The sequence below is a fragment of the Manis javanica genome, chromosome 7, assembly GCF_040802235.1.
Source record: "Manis javanica isolate MJ-LG chromosome 7, MJ_LKY, whole genome shotgun sequence".
In the NCBI taxonomy this organism is placed as follows: domain Eukaryota; kingdom Metazoa; phylum Chordata; class Mammalia; order Pholidota; family Manidae; genus Manis; species Manis javanica.
Genome location: NC_133162.1, coordinates 49846386 through 49867763, shown reverse-complemented (window position 1 = coordinate 49867763; position 21378 = coordinate 49846386). Strand labels below are relative to the sequence as shown.

The following is a 21378-nucleotide window of genomic DNA, read 5'->3' as shown; positions in this document are numbered from 1 at the left end:
AATGTCCATATTGGATTTTAAAAAATGCTAATTGAAATGAATACTTTGATTCTATCAGATATGGTCCATGTTACTGGTGTGTATACAACAGTTTGTAAAAGAACCCTCCTGAATTGTACGTATACTACTGATGGAGAGTGGGAATGAAGGTGATACCTAGAAGCAGATGGTTAAGTGATAAAGTGATAAAGTGATAAGTGATATTTATTGATATTGAGCAATTCATTAACTGCTTTTTCCCACCCAAAATATGTACCACCAAAGATAAATGCCAAATACATAACCAATCCTTTCATTTTATTGTTTGACATATGTGATTTAATTATTAACATACATGCAAATTATTAATAAAATGCAATGATATGAGTAGAAATAAAAATATTGTTTCAAAATAATAGTACATAACTTCAAAGCAAACTGAGTGTGACATGTGTGAAATAATTCAATTGAGAACACAAAGAAAAAAACCTTTTCATCAATTCAGTTAAGCACAAGGCAGGCAAAATCTCAAGGAGTATTTGGGTCTCCATGTCAATGTCATGAGGATATTAAAGAGCTTTTCCTATTCCTCGATAAATAATTCATTTTTATTGATTAGTGAAATTGACTTTAAGTGTGGATATAGATCAGAAAGATCCAAGAGTGCTTTTGCCAAAAGTTTCTCTATTATAGCCAAACCATAAAACTGCTCTGAATTGGCCATTACTGCAGTAGGCGGATCCTGCCGCCCCACTCTGCCTTTTACACAGCAGGGTGAGATGTACAAGCAAGGTGGTTTGAAAATGCCTCAAATGCCACTAAACAAACTCTCAAGATATTGCTAAAACACACAACTATTATTGATTGCTTACCTTTTGCAGACTGTCATAGTTTAAATCTCCTTTCATCCTGAATTGTAATGTGCATATTACCTTCAGAAATGTCACTAGATTTAGACTGTCAAAGTTGTTGCTTGTAAAAAGTACATAAGGTAAAGTAAGTGTTTCTTCTTTCTTTTTTTTTTGCTAAGTCATTATGGGACTAAACACATAATCACAATGGAAAGCAGGGACATCTGGAAATCTTTCATTGGAAGTTTTAATTTATATTTAATCAACCAGCTTGCCCAAGAAAATTTTGTTTTAAGTCCCAACTATTAGGTACTAAATTGGGCATAACATGTGTCTACTTCTGTTTTCTGGAACTTGTTAGTCATGGATATGCAGGAAGAACCATTATGCTGTCATTTGGGACCAATGAAATTATCTTTGAAGGGATTGTATCACAGCAAGAAAATTTTCAAAATCAGTAAAGAAATAACTTACCCAGTAAGACAATTGCTGAAATTCTCATATTTTTAACCCCATGGACACATAGTATACCAACACATTAGAAAAGAGTTATAATGGCAAATGATTCGGCAAGCAATGGAGTGTTCTCTTCAGTGTTTTTTAAATTAATTTTATGTTTAAAGCCTCAGGAATAAGGAAATTCTGTTTAACTGAGAACATGAACTAATATGTCAGACTTGACCCTTTGCTTTATCAATAAACATTCCAGCTCAAGTTTCATGTTAGAATCCCAGGTCAAGGAGACTTGTCAGTCTAAGGCAGACTCACAGTGAGTACCACAGAGAAGTTCAGATAATTCACAAAAAAGGGACACTGAAGTGACTGCTGAAGGCTGACCTGGGACTGTGCAATACATGGCTGATGGAACAGAAAAAAAAGAAGTTATCTGCAGGCTTTGAACTATTGATGTAATTATTGAAAGGGGGCTTTAAAATGTTTAGAAAGATGCTACATACCTTCAAGACCAAATAACCAAAACCAAAAATAAGCATTCTTCTTGAAAACACAGAGGAGAGAAAACTTTAGAACTAGAAAGTATCTCATATGGAAATGAAAGTACAGGGGCCACTCTGCTGATATCATTTAAATGGCTTTTTGAATGTCTTACATGGAAGAGATTTTCAGAGGCGACTGTGAGAAGCTGAACCTTTCTCAAATAGAATTTCCTTTCTGAGAGCTTCTTCTTGCATTCGGGAACAGACACCATCATGATTGCCAGGTACCCAACAATGAAGACCCCCAAATAAACACATTCCTAGTTCAAGGAAGCACCTGTGTCTCCTTTTTAAGAAAGAAACAAGTCCTTTAATTCCTAGGTCTATCCAGCCACATGGGTGAGACAAGTGTAGCCTTCAGTTAGCTCTGGGAAGAAGGGCCATGTAAAGTGAAAGGGTTAAAGCTGCCTGCAGTCAGGCACATACTGCGTACATTTGTGACCTCCCTAAAAAAGGAAAAGTACATTTCCTATAGATTGGGTTAGTTTATAATACAAGGAAACTTTAGTTTATTTCAGTAATCCCTGGCCAGTGCTCCCCTGGGGTCCATGACTTTAAACACATCGACAAACATTAGCAGTGAAAAAGGGAAGAAATGGTGCCAGCAAAGGTTATTTGTTTTCACCAACCAATGCTGAAGATGGGTTGAAATAGGTATTTCCATTGAAGATTTCTCTTCTAGGGAAATAAAAGTAATTTAGCAATAGTTTTTAATCTTTTTCAGATCACATGGATGAAGTTTTTGTATGTATCATACCCTACATTCAGTTATTAGAGGTGAGAATATTCAGCTAATTACTTATGTATCTGCCTTTTATCAGCTTGGAATGATGCAGGTATGGATTAATAATATATATATATATATACATTTGTATTTTAAATTTCAATCTTTTTGCTCTTACTTAGGAAGCCAACAAGCATTTGAAATGTTTCTCTCTTTTTCAATTGGAAAATCCAATCCCATTTCCCAGGAAGTCTGGATGGTGCATGGGCTAAAAGTTCACTTTAGAGTGCAAGAAGTCAAATTTTAAAGCCAGTGAGTTTTTAAGCATCTTACCCTGCTGGAGTCTCAGTTTTCTTATCTATGGAATGGAGCTGATGTTTTATCACATAGGGTTATGGAGAGAACTGAATACAGGAGTAACATTTAACAGAGGGCTGGCACATAAGGGTAAGGACCATTGTCTGTTCATCTGGTGCTAAAGCAGTGCCTGGAACATCAAATTTGCTCAAAAAATATTTATTAAATATGAATGTGTAGTTATTCTGATTAGCTCTGAGATTGGGAAGAATTTTACCCATCATCAGCCTGCAAAACTGGCTGAATTGCAATCTCCATCTTGCAAACATCACTAAATCATCCTCAAAAGTTGTATAGCTATCCTCTTGCCTCCAGCATGACTTCTTCCAAACCAACAAAACAAGTACCCATCCCATTCTTACAATCTTCCTCAAGAAGAGGCCACCTAATCATCATAGAATCAGAGTCCTTCTTTGCCCTGGCTATAAAAGTTATCAACCTCTATGACTACCTTTCTTATTCCTTCCCCTACCTCTGTCTCTTTCTTAACAGAACTGCTCTGTATTTACTATTTTTTTTTCCCTCCAGCTTGTCAAATTCATGTCAAAAGTCAATCCTTGTGTTTTGTTCCCATAAAACGATGAGGGCCATTGGATACCATAAACCAGCCTGCAGCCATGAATCATCTCATCCCAGGATCTACATAAAGGCCAGCCCTACAAGCCATCTATTCCTTGTAAATGGGATTGTGGTAAGGCTGGGTTCCATTTGGAAATGGTTCTCTTAATTTGTATTAACTACCTCCTTTGGAAATGTTCAGGAACAGTTCTTATCTATCCTGGTAGGGAGAAAAATTCTCATGCAAAATGATTAATGTTGTAAGCTAGTTTTTCTTTTACTTTGATGGAAAATATTTCTTGTTCATGTGATTTGGTTAAAAATGGCCAAAAAAAAAGAGTATTTAAAATATAATCCTCCTTTTCTTTTAGAAGGCTAGGATGGTCTTACAGCCTTGATTAGAGCATCTTTAGTTGCATACACCTGGTGTTAATAATGTCCGCATTTTTCTTTCCTGAGGGAAAGTTAAACTGTTTTGTATGTAAATGATGCCATCATTAGGCCTGGACTGTTTATTTCATAATAACATGCAAAATACTAATGCTAAAGATATCATAATGGTATGAAAAGAGAGATATGACAAAAAAAATGCTATGGTTTTTTTTTTTATCTGAGTAAGTCTTATTTCCTGGTATTTAATATGTACATGAACATGATACATAAATACAAATTCTCAGGTTGCAGAAATTTTCCTAGTTTACTTAAGAAGAATTATTTTGTTACAATTATTTGATTATTACAATCTCTTAATTGGATACCCCTAAACTTTCTCATCAAGTCAAACAGAAATACTTCCAACTTTCCAAACAGAAAAACAGCTGTTTGATTCCTAAATGTGATATAGGCAGGCTGTCTTGGCAAAAGACAGACTAATAGAAGTACAAATTTCATTCAGGGAGGGCGGAGCCAGGATGGTGGCATGAGTAGAGCAGTGGAAATCTCCTCCCCAAAACACATAGATCTATGAAAATATAACAAAGAAAACTCTTCCTAAAATAGAGACCAGAGGACACAGAACAACATCCAGACCACATCCACACCTGCAAGAACCCAGTGCCTTGCAAAGGGGGAGAGGAAGGCCACAAACCAACAAGAAGGGAAGCTCTTCCAGCGGTCACTCGTACCAGCTCTGCAAACTATATCACCATGAAAAGGCAAAACTACAGGCAGACAAAGATCACAGAGACAACACCTGAGAAGGAGACAGACCTAACCAGTCCTCCTGAAAAAGAATTCAAAATAAAAATCATGAACATGCTGACAGAGATGCAGAGAAAAATGCAAGAGCAATGGGATGAAGTCCAGAGGGAGATCACAGATGTCAGGAAGGAGATCACAGAAGTGAAACAATCCCTGGAAGGATTTATAAGCAGAATGGATAAGATGCAAGAGGCCATTGAAGGAATAGAAACCAGAGAACAGGAACGTATAGAAGCTGACATAGAGAGAGATAAAAGGATCTCCAGGAATGAAACAACACTAAGAGAACTATGTGACCAATACAAAAGGAATAATATTCGTATTATAGGGGTACCAGAAGAAGAAGAAAGAGGAAAAGGGATAGAAAGTCTCTTTGAAGAAATAATTGCTGAAAACTTCCCCAAACTGGGGGAGGAAATAATCGAACAGACCATGGAATTACACAGAACCCCCAACAGAAAGGATCCAAGGAGGACAACACCAAGACACATAGTAATTAAAATGGCAAGGATCAAGGACAAGGAAAGAGTTTTAAAGGCAGCTAGAGAGAAAAAGGTCACCTATAAAGGAAAACCCATCAGGCTATCATCAGACTTCTTGACAGAAACCCTACAGGCCAGAAGAGAATGGCATGATATATTTAATGCAATGAAACAGAAGGGCCTTGAACCAAGGATACTGTATCCAGCATGACTATCATTTAAATATGATGACGGGATTAAACAATTCCCAGACAAGCAAAAGCTGAGGAAATTTGCTTCCCACAAACCACCTCTACAGGGCATCCTACAGGGACTGCTCTACATGGGAGCACTCCTAAAAAGAGCACAGAACAAAACATGCAACATATGAAGAATGGAGGAGGAGGAATAAGAAGGGAGAGAAGAAAAGAATCTCCAGACAGTGTATATAACAGCTCAATAAGCGAGCTAAGTTAGGCAGTAAGATACTAAAGAAGCTAACCTTGAACCTTTGGTAACCACGAATCTAAAGCCTGCAATGGCAATAAGTACATATCTCTCAATAGTCATCCTAAATGTAAATGGACTGAATGGACCAATCAAAAGACACAGAGTAATAGAATGGATAAAAAAGCAAGACCCATCAATATGCTGCTTACAAGAAACTCACCTTAAACCCAAAGACAAGCACAGACTAAAAGTCAAGGGATGGAAAAACATATTTCAGGCAAACAACAGTGAGAAGAAAGCAGGGGTTGCAGTACTAATATCAGACAAAATAGACTTCAAAACAAAGAAAGTAACAAGAGATAACGAAGGACATTACATAATGATAAAGGGCTCAGTCCAACAAGAGGATATAACCATTCTAAATATATATTCACCCAATACAGGAGCACCAGCATATGTGAAACAAATACTAACAGATCTAAAGAGGGAAATAGACTGCAATGCATTCATTTTAGGAGAGTTCAACACACCACTCACCCCAAAGGATAGATCCACCGGGCAGAAAATAAGTAAGGACACACAGGCACTGAACAACACACTAGAACAGATGGACCTAATAGACATCTATAGAACTCTACATCCAAAATGTATATCCTTCTTCTCAAGTGCACATGGAACATTCTCCAGAATAGACCACATACTAGCTCACAAAAAGAGCCTCAGTGAATTCCAAAATATTGAAATTCTACCAACCAATTTTTCAGACCACAAGGGTATAAAAGTAGATTTCATTCAGTTGGAAATTCTGGTGCCTGCTTTGCTAATCTAGAGAATTACAGTGATACTGAAGGAGGCTAGCAACTCTGCAATGAGCTCACCAGAGAATGGTAAATATCAGGAAATACCAGGAAAAGTCCCAGATCTCATTCCATTCATTCTGCCACTATAAAAAATCTATATCCATGGGAAGTGCAAGTCCTAGCATGGAAGTATGCATTTGATGCCAAAAAGGATAAGAAACACACAAAAGAATAATGCTTCTGGGAATTAAACTTCATAATTTAACTAGAATGCTACAAAACATATTGATCAATTTACATGTGGGATAGACACCTAAGGATATGAGAGATGGGAAAGAAATACCTTTGGTGCATGGACTAAGAGGAAAGGACATTAACTGTGGGTAACTGACTGGGATGAGCAGGCCTGACCACATCATTCTGGTGGAAAACTGTTGCTGTTCACAGGAGGATACTCAGCCCACAACAGGCCAGATGAAAAGACTGCCCGGGAAGTGAAGGGGTAGAAAGCCACTGAAAACACTTTCTTTGTTGTCAAACATTAGTCTTTTCAGCCACTCACTACTGAGTTTAGGGGGCAATAATTATTGAGATTGAGGCACAAATTTGCCACTTAACTGTGTGTTCACGATTTTATCTTGCTGTAAATATGACTTGAAAACTGACCTTCTTTGAAACTGTCAGGTGTGTAAGAATGCCAGACTGAAAAAGTAAGCCTTTCTGCATACTTGTGGAGGTCCTTACCCTTTATGCAGAAGGAATTTTATGGAGAACATGTATGTTATACAAATCCGATAGGATATTTGCAAAGGCCAGTAGGCACATTTAAGAATATTATCTTTTTAATAATTTGTTTTTTTTGTTCATGTTGTAAGACAAACAGAATTAACAAATTACCTTAGAAATTTAGTATTCAGTTTTTTTCCTGGCTCATTTGCTGAACTGTACTGAGAAACTCCATTAGAAACAAATATTTTAATCCAATAATTTCTACTTATGATAAATAAAGGAGAGTGATTTATATTTCTCACCTTTCCTAGTTGGTGAAAAACTTCTGGTATTTCAAACTGGAAGAATCTTTAGCAGATTATGATTTCATGGATATTTTCTAAGTTATTATTTCTAACATTATCTAATGTTTGACAATGATGGCGGCCAACCAGGAAAGAACTATTCTTGCAGAGGGTATAAACTCTCTCCTACATCTCAAGAATTTTTTTCCTATATAAATTAACATATATTGATTTCACTGAAAGAAAAAGGTGTGTTTTGATTAGTAGAATAAAGCAAATGTGTTATGAAAAGAAGCACCAATTTCTGGGTGTGATTTCAAAATGTGCGTAGGTAGGCCACCAAGCTATCATTCTCATTAGGAAATTTTTATCATTCTCCTACAGAAGAAGGGCTTATATATAAACATGTAAACTGCATTCATACCTACTGATTAGATTAATTTAGCTATGCTTTATAATGCAAAGATTTGTTAACATATCTGCTGCTATATTCTTATATATAAGCACTTACATTATTAGCAGGGTTGAACTAAATCTTGAAATGCTGCCCACTGCAATAACTTGATCAGGCAGGCATACGTCTTTCTCAGCTCTATGCATCTTGTTGCACCTTTGATTACTACACAGATTTTGCTCCTGGGATGTTCTCCAAGTTATTTTTTTAAAGTTTTGCTTAATTATACTTGTTTGCCTTTAGTTAAGCTGGAAATCTATGTACTTCGACGAGGAGCCCTTGTTCACATCACTTTTTGGGTAAACAGTCATAGTTTTAAAGATATAGAGGTTATTTGGTACTTGTATCATTCCAAATTATTTCTGCTGTTTGGCATCCAATGTGCTTTCTAAACTCCAACCTGTGGAGAGTTGATGTAGGATCAAACAGACATTAGATTTTATAAATGACACTCTTGTGATTCTTGAGCATGTGGCTTCAGGAACTAAGATATTACAACTAGCAGTTTGGTGACTTTAAAAAAAAATACATTTTCTCAACTAGATGTTAAATTCACACTTCTACCTGAGAAAAGGATGTGTCACATATGTCACTCTTGTAATGTCTACTCATACAACAGAAAATGATGGCAGCATTCCAACAAAAGAAACCTATTTTGCCTCAGTTGTCTAGATAGTTGTGGAAAATAAAATTATCTGGATTCTGTAATTCCTTCCTGCACAGCCTTCTCTTTTAGGGAGTGGAGTTCATCCAGAATAGTTACTGTGGGCCAGGGAATAGTGCAAGATAGGGAAGAACTTAACTGCTTTCACCCCCGAGAAATATTATGTGATGAGCGCTGGCAACCCAGCATTCTGGAAGAACAGAATTCAGTACAATAAAAGTGAACATTTACCCCATAATTTATAATGATCTATCAAATAAATTCTCTTCCCATTCCATTTTGCTCAGGATATCATACACACCATGCTCTCACCTTTATTCTTTCTTGTTTTACATTCTTTTACTCAAACTGCTCCTCCTAACATCAACTAGTGTTGCCTGTTTGAATTTTACTTCATCAAACTAGGATGACATGGTTGTTGAAACAATGCGTTAATGGCAATGTTGTACAAGGCAAAGTCCCAATTATAGTATAATTCTGATAAAGCAGAATAGGGAATGCATGTTTAAAATCCTGTGAAGGGGAACTCCATGAGAAAAAGTGAAACTGAAACTAAATCCCTCCAAAGAGCGAGTGAGAGGAGAGAGGGAGCCATAAGCAATGTACTAGACTCTAAGACTATTATGAAGTCGATTATGAAATCAACTGGGGATGAGCACAGTGATTGGAGTTATGAAATGGCCTCAATGACTTTTATTTAAAAGAATGTTATTAAAATCACTCCAGCTTCATTGCCATTAACTCTACTTCATAGTTCAATGGTACCATTCACAGTTATATTTTACTCAATGCCAGAAGGTTTTTCAAACTGGCCTTTTCCTTTAAATTACCATTCTTTAAATTACCATTACAAGCTGATGCAGATGGAGTTTTAGAGTCTTGCAGAACTCCTTACACTTGTTTTCCTAACTTGCTTGGGGGTGTAGTTAGATATCCCATTTCCCCAGTGGCTGCTAACTCTTCCTCCACATATGTATTCAGACAGGCCCATTTAAACCCAACACTCAACAAGCAGAACTGTTGAACACAGTGGAATCTGAAAGAGCATATTTGTGGCACCCAAAACTTGTTGTAACCTTTATAATGTTAATCAACTGCTTCATTAGTAATCAAGGCTGACATTGAAACTCGAGGAAGTAGCTTGACTGCTCAGACTTAGTTTCTGATGGATGTTAGCCTACAGCTGACAATAGATACAGATACCTAGAGATTGAAATCTTAATCCTATAGCAGGAATCACACATGTATAGGTTAGGTCAGATAAAGCAGGGATGGAGATTAAATGGAAAAATATTTTAGGAAATCTTTTGTTTCCATTCAAAATCAAGTCAAGAGCTCATGTCAGTTTTAATTAAAAACAAAAAGGGTAAGTGTATTTAAGCTATTACAGATGAACAGGACTCACTGGAGTCTCCTATATTCATTTTGTAATGGATTTAAGATATTCTCTATGATGAGAAAGGTTGAATGACACCTGAAGTTCCTGTTCATTCAACAAGCATATATTGACTACTTATGAGGTTCTGGCCATACAGAGAGGACAATGACAGTGATCCCAAATATAGGTTGCTTATGTTGGTTCAGTTTCCAATGTTTAATGTTATTTGTGGGTTAAAATCTAAAAGTTAGTGAACTTACAGAACTAATCAAGTGTAAAATTAACACAGTGTGTTTACCCAGGACTTTGTAATGTGTAATGTGGGCACTAGATTTGAACAGTGGTTTCAGTAGGCCTCTCCTCCTCTAAATTCACTCATGACTTGCACTGGGTGGATTTTTTTCTTGGCTGAGCCTCGTCTGACAGCTGCGTAAGTTTCCTCTGGCTTTTCTCTTTTAATCAAGGGCTTTTTTTCAGGAGCCTTCATTCTCCACATTACAACTGGGTGCCGGGGCCCAGCAGGACTCTGAATTCTGATGATCTTGGTTGAGGCAATGTAAGACATTTTCACTGTTTGCACTACAGCATTCATTAAATTTTTGGCTGCTTGGATCAGGGAGGTGACGCTATCCAACTGCAAAGGAAAAAAAAAAAACTGTTATTCAAGAATGCAATCAGGAATTTAAAGAGACTTGAGATTTAATGTTACGGAAACTGAAACGTGCCACTTTGTTTTTACTTCTGAAATGAGTTCATCCCTATTTTATATATCTATGTAAATTCTCTACATCTATTTCTGATCATTTATCTATTTATCTGATGCATAAATAAATCCATATTCTATCTTCTAAGACAATTTCTTGAGCTAATTTTTTTCTCTTGGTCTTCAGTGAAATGGATTCTATAAATCTATATAAAATTATAAGGTCCAGATGGTCACTGCTTTCTTTGAAATGAATCTCTCTATTTCCAGGGATAAAACTGAGCTCATTCTATAAGAGATGACCATCCACAATAAAAAGTATGTTATATATAAGTAACTTTATAAGAACAACAACTGAAAATACTTCCTCTCAAAGAATATATAGTTCAAGACAAACGTCATACACACATACATATACAAGTGTATGTATACCACTCACATCCATAAATATTTCCCAAATAATTCCACTTAAAAGTGGAACTATTTTTAAACACAGAACTTTAAAAATGTAAATGTGCTTAAGTACATAAATCTAAGGCTTTTTGGTAACACCAAGATGGGTTTAAATTCCTGATCTGCCATTTGGTAACTTGGGCAAATCATTTAGCCACATTTCATCCAAGTTTACTCAGATACTAAATTGGAAAAAAATGCTTATTAAAGTTAAATAATTTGTATAAAGAGCCTAGTAGAGTGACTGCCAAATAGTTGATTGTTCTTAAATATCCTGTTTCTGATGAAGGCTGACAAAATTCTTAATTATGAAGATGCACTAATGAAATTACTAAAATAAACCTTTTCCCACAGGATTAAGTTTTTGTTATGTTTCCTGAGTTATGCACAAAAACAATCTCAGGGGAAAGCGGGGTGATATTCCTAGAATCGTGCAAAATACCTTAGAGCTAAGCCAAGTTGGCTCACTTTTATACAACTAATGCCTCTTCTGTTATTTTTAGTTTGGCAGATTGTCATCCACAGCCAACTCATACAGGAAGATGTGCCTCCACTGTCATTTCTCTGTGATGTGTGCTGTCAGGGTTGAGACTCAAACACCAGCTCTGCAGTTGTTAAAATTCAACAGCTGCCTGGCCTGAGTACCTTTGCAAATGCAGGAGCTTTATCTCACATACAGAATAAATGAACGAAGGAAAGCAGTAAACTGAGGTTATGTGCCTGGGGCAGTAGTCTAGCTGGCTGCTTCCTAGGAAGAAAATTTAATTAGCTCCATTATATGCCAAATCTGAAATCCTTGAAAAGGTAACACCAAAAAATATGTAATTTGAAAGGCAGTGATACTTGGCAACTTTACATCTTTAAATCTATGCGTTGAAGCCAGAAATACAAAATCTGTGCATGTAGTGGAGATGATAAATGTTTTGCAAATGTTAAACAGGGTTCTATGGAGCACTTATATAATGCAGAGGACACTTAGAACTTCTGAACCTGTATACAACTTTAAAATAAAGCTTTAGATTTTAAATAGAATAACACACTTTGCTGTTAATTTTATTCTATGGACACACTGTAGGATAAAATCTGTCTTACAATAATCAGGAATTTTCATTGAATACATCATGGAACAAGATAGATTCTGGAAGTAGTTCACAATTTTACCACAGGAAGAAGAAAGTTCTTCTAAACAATGAATTAACATGAATAATATTCAGGATCCTTGGCAGTTTGCTTTCTCACACATGAAAATATTTGGTTTACTCCAAGGCTCTGGGCTAATTAATATAAAGCTGTCCATGGAAGATGGTCCTGAGGACCTGCTGCCATTCAGGATTTCACCAGTGGCTTTGGCCTTTCTACCCTAAATTCTCTTCTCCTCTTGACTCTATAATCTTGTCACATATAGACTGTATTTATTTCATTTCTTTTTGAGTTTTCCAAAAGGTTATATCAAACCAGTAGTCTAGAGATGATGTTTAAGTTCAATCCATGCTTTAAAATGTGGAAACTGTTTTTTTTGTCTTCCTTCCTCACTGAATCAGCAAAGCCATCTGAGCTATTTTGAGCTCTTATACTGGCCTCTGACTTATCCTTCCATTTTAAAATCTGAAATGGCTGTAGTTAAACTTCTCTGGGTGACTCAGAAAAACCAGAGGACAAAGTATCCCTCTAGGAGAGTATGAAGACTAGTTCTGTAGAAATGTTAGGACAATTGCTGCAAGAATACTGTTATTTCATGCAGAAAGCTTGCAGAACATTTTGTGAGGCTCGTTGAGGTGTGAAAACTGTGTATGTTAGGATGCATAACTCTGCTATTTGCCAAATCACAGACCACACAAGCAATGGGGACAGACGAGCTTAGCAAATTTTTTTTTTTTGTCCAAGGCTTAAACAGTGGCTCAGGTCTACTCACAGAGAATAACTCCACCATTTTAATGTCTACAAAAAATTATTACACATCATCTCATTCAGGTCTACTTTCATGAAAATCCTTCAAGGAGAGGATTTCCCTGTGAAAATGAAAGCGAATTTGAGTAGGATAATGTATCAGTTTGGAGTCACTTTGTTCAACTCATTGAACAAAGTTTTCTGAGTTTCACAGTTGTACCTGGGCAAGGCAAGAATGTTAATTTACTCTAAGGGCCTGGTAGGGTAAACCAATCAAATCAGACTATAAAACTCAGGCCCAAAAAATTCTCTTACCATTACAAATCACTTTCATCAACTGAAAATCCTTTTAGGTGAATCCAACTTGAAATGTTTACCTTACAAGGAGCTACTTTCCTTAACACCTGGTAACAGTCATCTCTGATCTAGATGACGTGTTCTTGATCAAGGTATCAACTGAGAACAAAAATAGCTTCTAAGGCCCTCAAACCTCCTAAAGTTATATGTAAATATTTGCATTGCAAGTACTTGTAAGTAGCTTCCTTTTGCCCTATCCCTGCTTTCCATAGAAAGGGATAAGTACTAAAGGTACTAAACAACTTTCCAAAGAAAATTTTGACCCAAATTAATGACCTTTGCTCTAGATTGATGTGCTTATATTTACAATACTGGAGTGGTTTCAAAATAACTGAACTCGTTGGTTTGTTAATGTCACAATATGGTTCTCAGTATTGTCCATGACTGAACATAAATTGGTATGTTTTGCCTCTTTTTTTGGAGACTCTAGATCAATATAAGGAGCTTGCCTTCACTAAGTTAGTTCACACTCTAATGGTAAGATCAATTTCTCAAACAATCCAAATTATGACCATCTAAATAAAGTCCTCCTCAACATTATCATTCTACAGGAACTCAGTTTATTTTATTGCAGTCTCTTCTGTACTTCGTAGTGTATATTCTGTGATTTCATTAAGCTGCAGTACAAATTTGTCCAGTTCTAGAAATGTTTTCAGACAAAGGGTTTGGTTCTACTTAGATATACATCTACAACCCTTGGCTACAGAATAGGAAGAGTTTAACAACAATAAACGTTATTTTCTTTTTCCTCTTCAAATGTTAACTTTCTGTCCATGTGACTTGTCTATAGAACATCTGGATGTTTTTACAAAAAAACAAAGTTAAATACCTGTGATATAGTCCTTAACACCTGTGGCATGATGGAATGTCTGCAGGCAAACCCCTGTCAAAACCCTATAGTCATTACTGACAACCAAGAGTAATGGTTTTTAAAAAAAGACATGTTAGTTAGTCCTCCTTGAAATTTTCTAAGTTCCTCATTTAAGTCAGAATATCAGATTGTCTTGTACTATACTACTCTAATTTCCCCATATTGTAGATGTAAGAACTATCAGATGTGTGCTTTGTATGAGGATGCAAATAAGCGGTCCTCATTCCCATTGATGCAAATCTCATTTTCTTGCATCTGGGCTGTCACCTGGGAAAAGCATAGATTCCCAACCCCTGTGTGAAAAGCCATGCCAACTACTGCTGCTGGGACTCCTGTGGAGAGAGAATCTAATGTTGCTTGGAAAGATATATTGCCTGTCCTATAACTTCTAGGTAAATTGGTGCCAAGTGTAGCCTATGAAATTCTTGTGAATCTCAATGTTTACCTGAACTTAAATACCTCTGGTGGATGTTGCACCTGCACAGAAGCAATACTTGAGAGGCAAATGTGGGGAGTTTGACTCCAAGTATGATAACAACTTTAAAATAATTAATAATATCTATTGTGTGCTTCCTTTATGTTGGTGTTGTTTCTAGGCAGTTGATGTAAATTAATTCATGGCAACCCTACAAGGTAAGTACTATTATCATCTCCATTTCATAGATTAGGAAACAGAAGGACTGAGGCTTGGTAGCTTGCTCAAGGCAATAAGAGATTAAATGGTTGAGCTGGAATTTGAGCCAAGACAGTCTGGTTCAAGTGCCTGGTGCTTACCCATTACACGACCCTGCCTCTCAGTAATATGTCATTTCCAGTGTGTATTTATTTTCAGAAATTGAATAGTTAGAGAAATTGCACTAACATTAATTAATACAGTATCTAAAATTTTAAGATTGACTATCCAATATCTTCTTTTGGGAAGGATGATAGAGTTTTCTTAGTACCAAGGAAAAGGAGCGTATCTTACTTGCCAGGTATTTTGTTAGAATAGTGGTTTGATAACGTTTATACTCCCTCATTTTCCAGGTAGCATTTTTTTTTTAAAATAGCAAGTAGAAATACTCAGTCACCCTTATAGGACTGAAACCATTTAAAGACTTTTAGATTAAGATTATTTTTTGACACAACATTTTAAAGTTGCAAATGTGATTTCAGCAAACAAATCATTAAGGGAAAGAAAACATAAACATAGCTTCTAGGACATGGAATTGCATAACGTTTATTTCATTTTTAAAAGGTGTCATAGATATATACAAACTAAACTTTTTTCTGATTCTCCAATAAAGTTAACCAACTTGTTTGTCTCAGTTTTGCAATAGAATCCAGGATTTGGTCCCTTGTCTCTGGAGTTTCTATTTAAACTTTTAGTTAGTTTTAAACTTCTTAGTTAAACTATTTGGAAATCCAGTTAGCATAGCTAATGTAAAAGGGCACTATGCATGCATGTTGGTAGATAACAAGTGACAGCATAAATATTTCTAAAACAATTTAATTTTTATAGTCTTTCTAACTTATAGATGCCATTTTTATCTCTAAATTTATCTAACAGTAGAAGTTGTACACTGTAGAAAATGCTTAAAAATATATTTGTGAGTAAAATACATCATCTAGTTCAATATGTTTTCACTATCTATCCTGAATCTCTCTTAAGGACCTAATTTTATCTCAATACTTTCTTAACATACCATTTTGTTTCTGAACAGATTTTTAGAAGAATGGCTTCTATTGAAATCATTCCCCCTTTTCAGATGTATTAAAAAAATGCTAAACAGCTAGGCTGCAATAATGGGAAAATCAAATAAGGGGCTTTGTTAGGGCTAGCCAAAAATGGAGTTACAAATCCAAATTGAAATTGTCAAGCTTATAATTAAATTGAGATGGTAGCTCTTTCTTTGAATATGAAAAGTTATTCTAGTGGACCACTGATAGGATTCATATAGTAAATTTGTCCTTTGCCAACTCTCCATTAGAATATGACAGCAGAAAAGGACAATTTGAGTTGAAAGGGGGAAAATCAATGCATGAAATAACTAAAGAAATTTAACACTACTGAGAGGGCCAGACATGAAATGAAATATGACATTTATTCTTTTGTAAACTTGTCCTGTCAAAAAGCATTTAAAAGTGAATATTTTTTTCTTAAACACACATACTCTTGGCCAAAAACATTTTGTATCATCTTAAAAGTAAATAATCACAAACATACCTCCAATTCAGACGGCTACTCAGAATGCCTTTTAATTCTACTTGAAATGGAGTTTTATGAAAACGTGATTGGTAATATTAATGATTAGCTATTTTTCAACCATGTTGACCTAAAGGCAAATTTTAGCTAAAGAGCTAATTTTCTGTAAGAATTATAGCCCAGGTATTATTTTTCTCACATATTAGAATTTTTTTCCCTTTCATTTCAATTTTGGAAAATTTTCCTTCTCTCTGAAAAGCCTCCTTTAGTATTTCTTTTTAGGTGGCCTGATGGTGAAAAATCTCCTCAGTTTTCAGTTCTGAAAAGATATTCAAGCTTTATTTCTAAAATTTATTATTGTTAGTTATAGAATTCTAGATTGACTGTTGTTTTCTTTCTCCTTAATATGCAAGTTGTTCAAACTTCTGTCATATCTTTTGAGAAGATAGCTGTAAGTTTTCATGAATCTCCTTTAAGGTTTTTTTTTTATTTTTTATCAGCAGTTGACTACTAAGTACTTAGTTCTCAAACAATGTTTTTTTTTTTTATCTTTCCTTGGATCCACGGGTCCTCTTGAATTTGTGAGTCGATCTCCTCTTCAGTTAGGGAAAAACTTCTAGGCAATTATTTCTTTGAATTTTGTTTTTGTCCCTTTTTATTTCTTATTCTTTCAGAGGTCCAGATATATTCATGTTAAATAATTTGTACTTATTGTACATATCTTTTATCAGCTTTCCTAGTTGTTGGTGGAGCCACTGGTTTATCATTTACCCACTATTCTACTCAGAAATGAAGCTTTCTCATTCGAGTGGACATTTTGTCTTTATCTTTCATAAATTAATATTCAAGACTGCTAAACACTTTATCCTCTTAAAAATACCTTCTTACCTGGTTTTAAGTAAGCATATTCTAATTTATCCATTTACTTCTCAGTTTTCTCCATGTAGACTTTCCCTGGGTAGGATGTTTTCCCTAGATGTTCCCTAATATTTGGGGTTCTAAACTCTCTTTTTTCCCTTCAGTCTAAGCCTACTCATAGAGTCCCAAGGCTATTACCACTAATTCGCTTATGACAAAGACTGTGATTCTCAAAATCTCACCATCGTTTGAGCTCTAAAATTCCTCTCTCAGTTAGGGCATGATTAAGTAGTCAATCATCTAAACAAAAATTAAAAATCACCTTTGACTTAACATTCTCCTTCATTAATAACATTTAGTCAATCACCAAGGTTCCTCAGTCCAAACCTATTAATATCTTTCCATTTTTATTATCAGCTCCCCACAATAGATCATTATCTTCTCCAGCTTGGACAATTACAATATGTTTCTGAACTCTATCTCTGCATTTTTGCTTGCCTCTGTTTCATTCTCTGATAAGATCTCTCAAAAAATCCATTTGTTTTAGAATACTATTTTCATTCTAAATTTTTTGTTACAGATTACAAAGCCTTAAATGACCTTGTCTTTTCCTGCTTAACCAATGTTGTCTCTTGGTTTTACATTATGTGGTCCAGCCATACAATGAAACTAAACTAACTAAAATATTTTAGTTTTAAAATATGCCATATATTTCTCCATATCTCCAAGCCTTTCCACAAGTCATTTCCTCTGCCTGGAAATTTTCATCAGGGAATCTCTCTTTCTTCCCTTGAGCCTGACATGAATATCACTTTCTCACGGAAGCATTGTGGATCACCTTTTTATATGTTGTATAGCAATCTATATTTCAATTTAACATTAGAATTATCATAAGGCAATTAAATCTATGTAGAAAAGATAATTCTGTCTTTTTCACCCTATCTAATTCAATGAGACAGACTACAGGAGATATTTGGTACAGAAATTAATTACTTGAAATACTCTTTATATACATTGTAGAAATATAAATACAAAAACCATATGCAAAATATTTTTAAGGATAGGATTTCAATTAGTATTTCCTATTCTTTTCCAAAACAACATTTCCCAGACACTCCATACCCAAGTTCCATAAAACAGAAGTTTTGGCATCTAGAAATGGCAAAAATTCCTTGATCAAATGATGCTTCTCATTATTTAGGTTTAAAACTCTGAACACAAATCTGTTGAAAGACATACTTCTCAGAAAGTTCCATATTTCCACATTTAGATTACTATTAATCTTCATAACTTTAATGTAATATATCAATAAGAAGTATGTTTATTAGCCCAAGAATAGAACAGCAGTTTTATGGCTGACAGCCTATATTTGAACCCTGACTCTGCCACATCCTAGATATGCAGTCTGGGAAGAAATCAATTAGTTTCTCTGAGCTTCTGTTTCCTTTCAAAATAATTTCAATGAAAACACATTTTGTGATTGTTGCCAAGTATGATAACATTTATAACACACTTATCTAGGGCTTTACACATACATGTACACATGCACATAATGAAGTTATGATTTTGAAAGTTTATAAGGTAAACTGGCAAGTAATGTGACACAGAATTTGGAGACTTTGATGGAACAAAACTGAGAATAAGTTCTACCAATATTTGAAAAGCCAGAAACAGTGCAAGAACATTTTGTGATACTAAGAGGTGAAGGGACAAGTATTACAACTCTTTCCCATCTCAATACATACATACACACACACACACATACTTCACACACTTCTCAAATTAGCAGGAAGCCAGATGTCATCATAATCCTTTTGAAGTGTATCAGTTGGGATCCACAGGATAATAGAAACAATTCCAGGTGTTTTAAACATGGAATTTAATACAGGAGATTTATTATTGTGAGGCAACCCTCAACTTACCATCAGCCTAAACTGTTACCATTCTTAGCACTGGGGAAGATGGAAAAGATGAAGCCACAGCAAGCAGCTAAAACACCAAAAAAGGATGGTACTTGCCAACAGTCTGCCAGTTCTCTCCCATTGGTTAAACATGGATTAATACCAGTTGTCAAAAAATACTGGGTAGCAAATGGTTCTGGGAACAAAAGTAACCATGACTGGTAAAATGAGATTTTTACCTGAGCAAGTACATCCCATCAATTTCAACATGCCATGAACTCATGCATAAAATCTCCATAGTACTTACTTTTCCATTTCTGTGATTATAATATTGTGTTTGAAAAAGAAGTTCACAAGGCTGCATTCTCATTCAAAGAACTGTTTACACAAGATGAAGTGGTTATTTTCTCTACCTCTGTTCTTAGTAAAATAAAATACGGGAGAGTGATGGCTTCTTTAGCTCTCAAGGCTTTTACATACTTCTGATCTTCAAAATGCTGTCAGACATATCTATGCATCTCTAGTAAACTTCAAGCATTTTGTTGGGAAAGTAGAGGCTTACACGAGTAAGGGGGTACCTAAATACATTTTCAATTATTGCTTATATGCATAAACGTACACTGTATGTGACTATATACAGAATGTCATTTTATGATTTTAAGTAAAATGTTAGCTTCCCTGATGTTTGGAAATACATCTGAAATTTTACTTCTCATTGTATACTTCCTTTGTAACCCAGCTTTTCCAGAGACTTTGGAGATTTCACCATGGCTTAAAATGATATAAAAGATAGCATTGGCCTCTATTTTTTAATGTATATTATTATAGTATCATGCAATCTTATGTTCGTTTCAAATATACAACACAGTGGTTCAACAGTTTCTCATATTATTAAACCCTCACCCCCTCTAGTGCAGCTACTATCTCTCAACACAGTAAGATGTTACAGAATCATTGACTACATGCTGCATTGGCCTCTAGTTTTAAATGAAAAAACAAATTTCACAATTATCTATACAATAAGAGCTATGCTGAAAACAGCAAAGACCTATGATAAAGCTGTCACTGTTTTTTGGACTCCTGTGTGCCCTTCTAATGTCTTAATCTTTCCATGGTGTCATTTATCTAGAATATTTGGGGGCTACCCCAGCTGCTGTGGACTACAGACAGTGGTTTAAAGTTAGGCTAAGAAGAAGCAGCTTCAACTCATTCCATTATTGTTTCATCCACACACCAGAAAGAAAGGGCAGCAGGTAACAAGATAGAACAATGTTTTGGAAATTATTCCAGGAGAAGCCTGGAGTAACAAAATGTTATCTCAGATGTAAGGCATGGAATATGTCAGGCATAAAAAATAAACCTTGAGGAAAACGATTAAAGTGCCTTTAAAACGACTGTTTTCTATTAATTTGAGACTCGCAAACTTTCTATCAGTGAATATCAGAGGTTGGAAAAGCATCCACAATGGGGAAATACTAAAAAGTTCTTTTCTTGAGTTTAGTTTCTCTTCAAATCAGAAATCTCTCTCATCCTGCCTAGAGTGTCTTATAAATCACAAAACAATCTCCCAGAGTCTTCCTATAGATAAGCACATCTGTCTCCTAGCTGAAGGGATGTGATTCAAGAACAACGGAGAGCAGCTGGTTGCTGCCCCCCACCCCCGCACCCCTCCAGCTGCTTGGAAAACAGGAAACTTTTTGGCAGCAAGCCCCAACCCCAGGGGAGTAGGTGTCTACACCACCCCTCAGGCCCCGGAGGGCAGCAGGCAGTAGAACCATAAAGTTACATGTGATGTTTTAACCACTGTGATGTTAACTTTTGTGTGAGTTTGAAGAACAAAGCCCGCCAGGGTCTGTGTGTGGATGACTGTATAGGTGTGTAGATGTGTGTGGGGAGAGGAGAGAAAGAGTTGAGTGGTTAAAGAATATGAATTCTGGAGACAAGCTAAATTCAAACAAATTTCTTCTCTAAGTCTCAGTTTTCTATGTAAAACAGAAAACCAACATTGCCTACTTCATAGGATAGCCCTGAGGACACATTAAGTATGTATCACAATACATTGTATGACATTGATTCACTATCATTACTATGATTACCAAGTTTTTGCAAACAGTAGATTCCTTTTCCAAAGGTGTATAGCAAAGAGTAAAAGAATGAGGAAAGAAGAAGCAGTGATAATGGCCCCCATTTTGTAGACTTCTATCAAGGCCGTACACTTTAAAATATTATCTGTAATCCTAATAATCATATGAGGTAGGTCTTATTTTTCCCATTTATCA

General features: G+C 35.6%; 1 protein-coding gene across 5 annotated transcripts in view; it reads right to left on the bottom strand.

Moving 5' to 3' along the window:
- Window positions 1–278: 278 nt before the first annotated feature.
- The window catches only part of CTNNA3 (catenin alpha 3), a 1703691-nt gene continuing 1682591 nt past the window's right edge, over window positions 279–21378 (bottom strand). For all 5 annotated transcript variants that reach the window (XM_073240982.1, XM_073240981.1, XM_073240979.1 and 2 more), the window contains one exon: window positions 279–10518. In XM_073240982.1, coding sequence (XP_073097083.1) covers window positions 10231–10518 — 288 coding nt within the window. In that variant the 3' untranslated portion in view covers window positions 279–10230. The remainder of the gene's footprint in view (window positions 10519–21378) is intronic.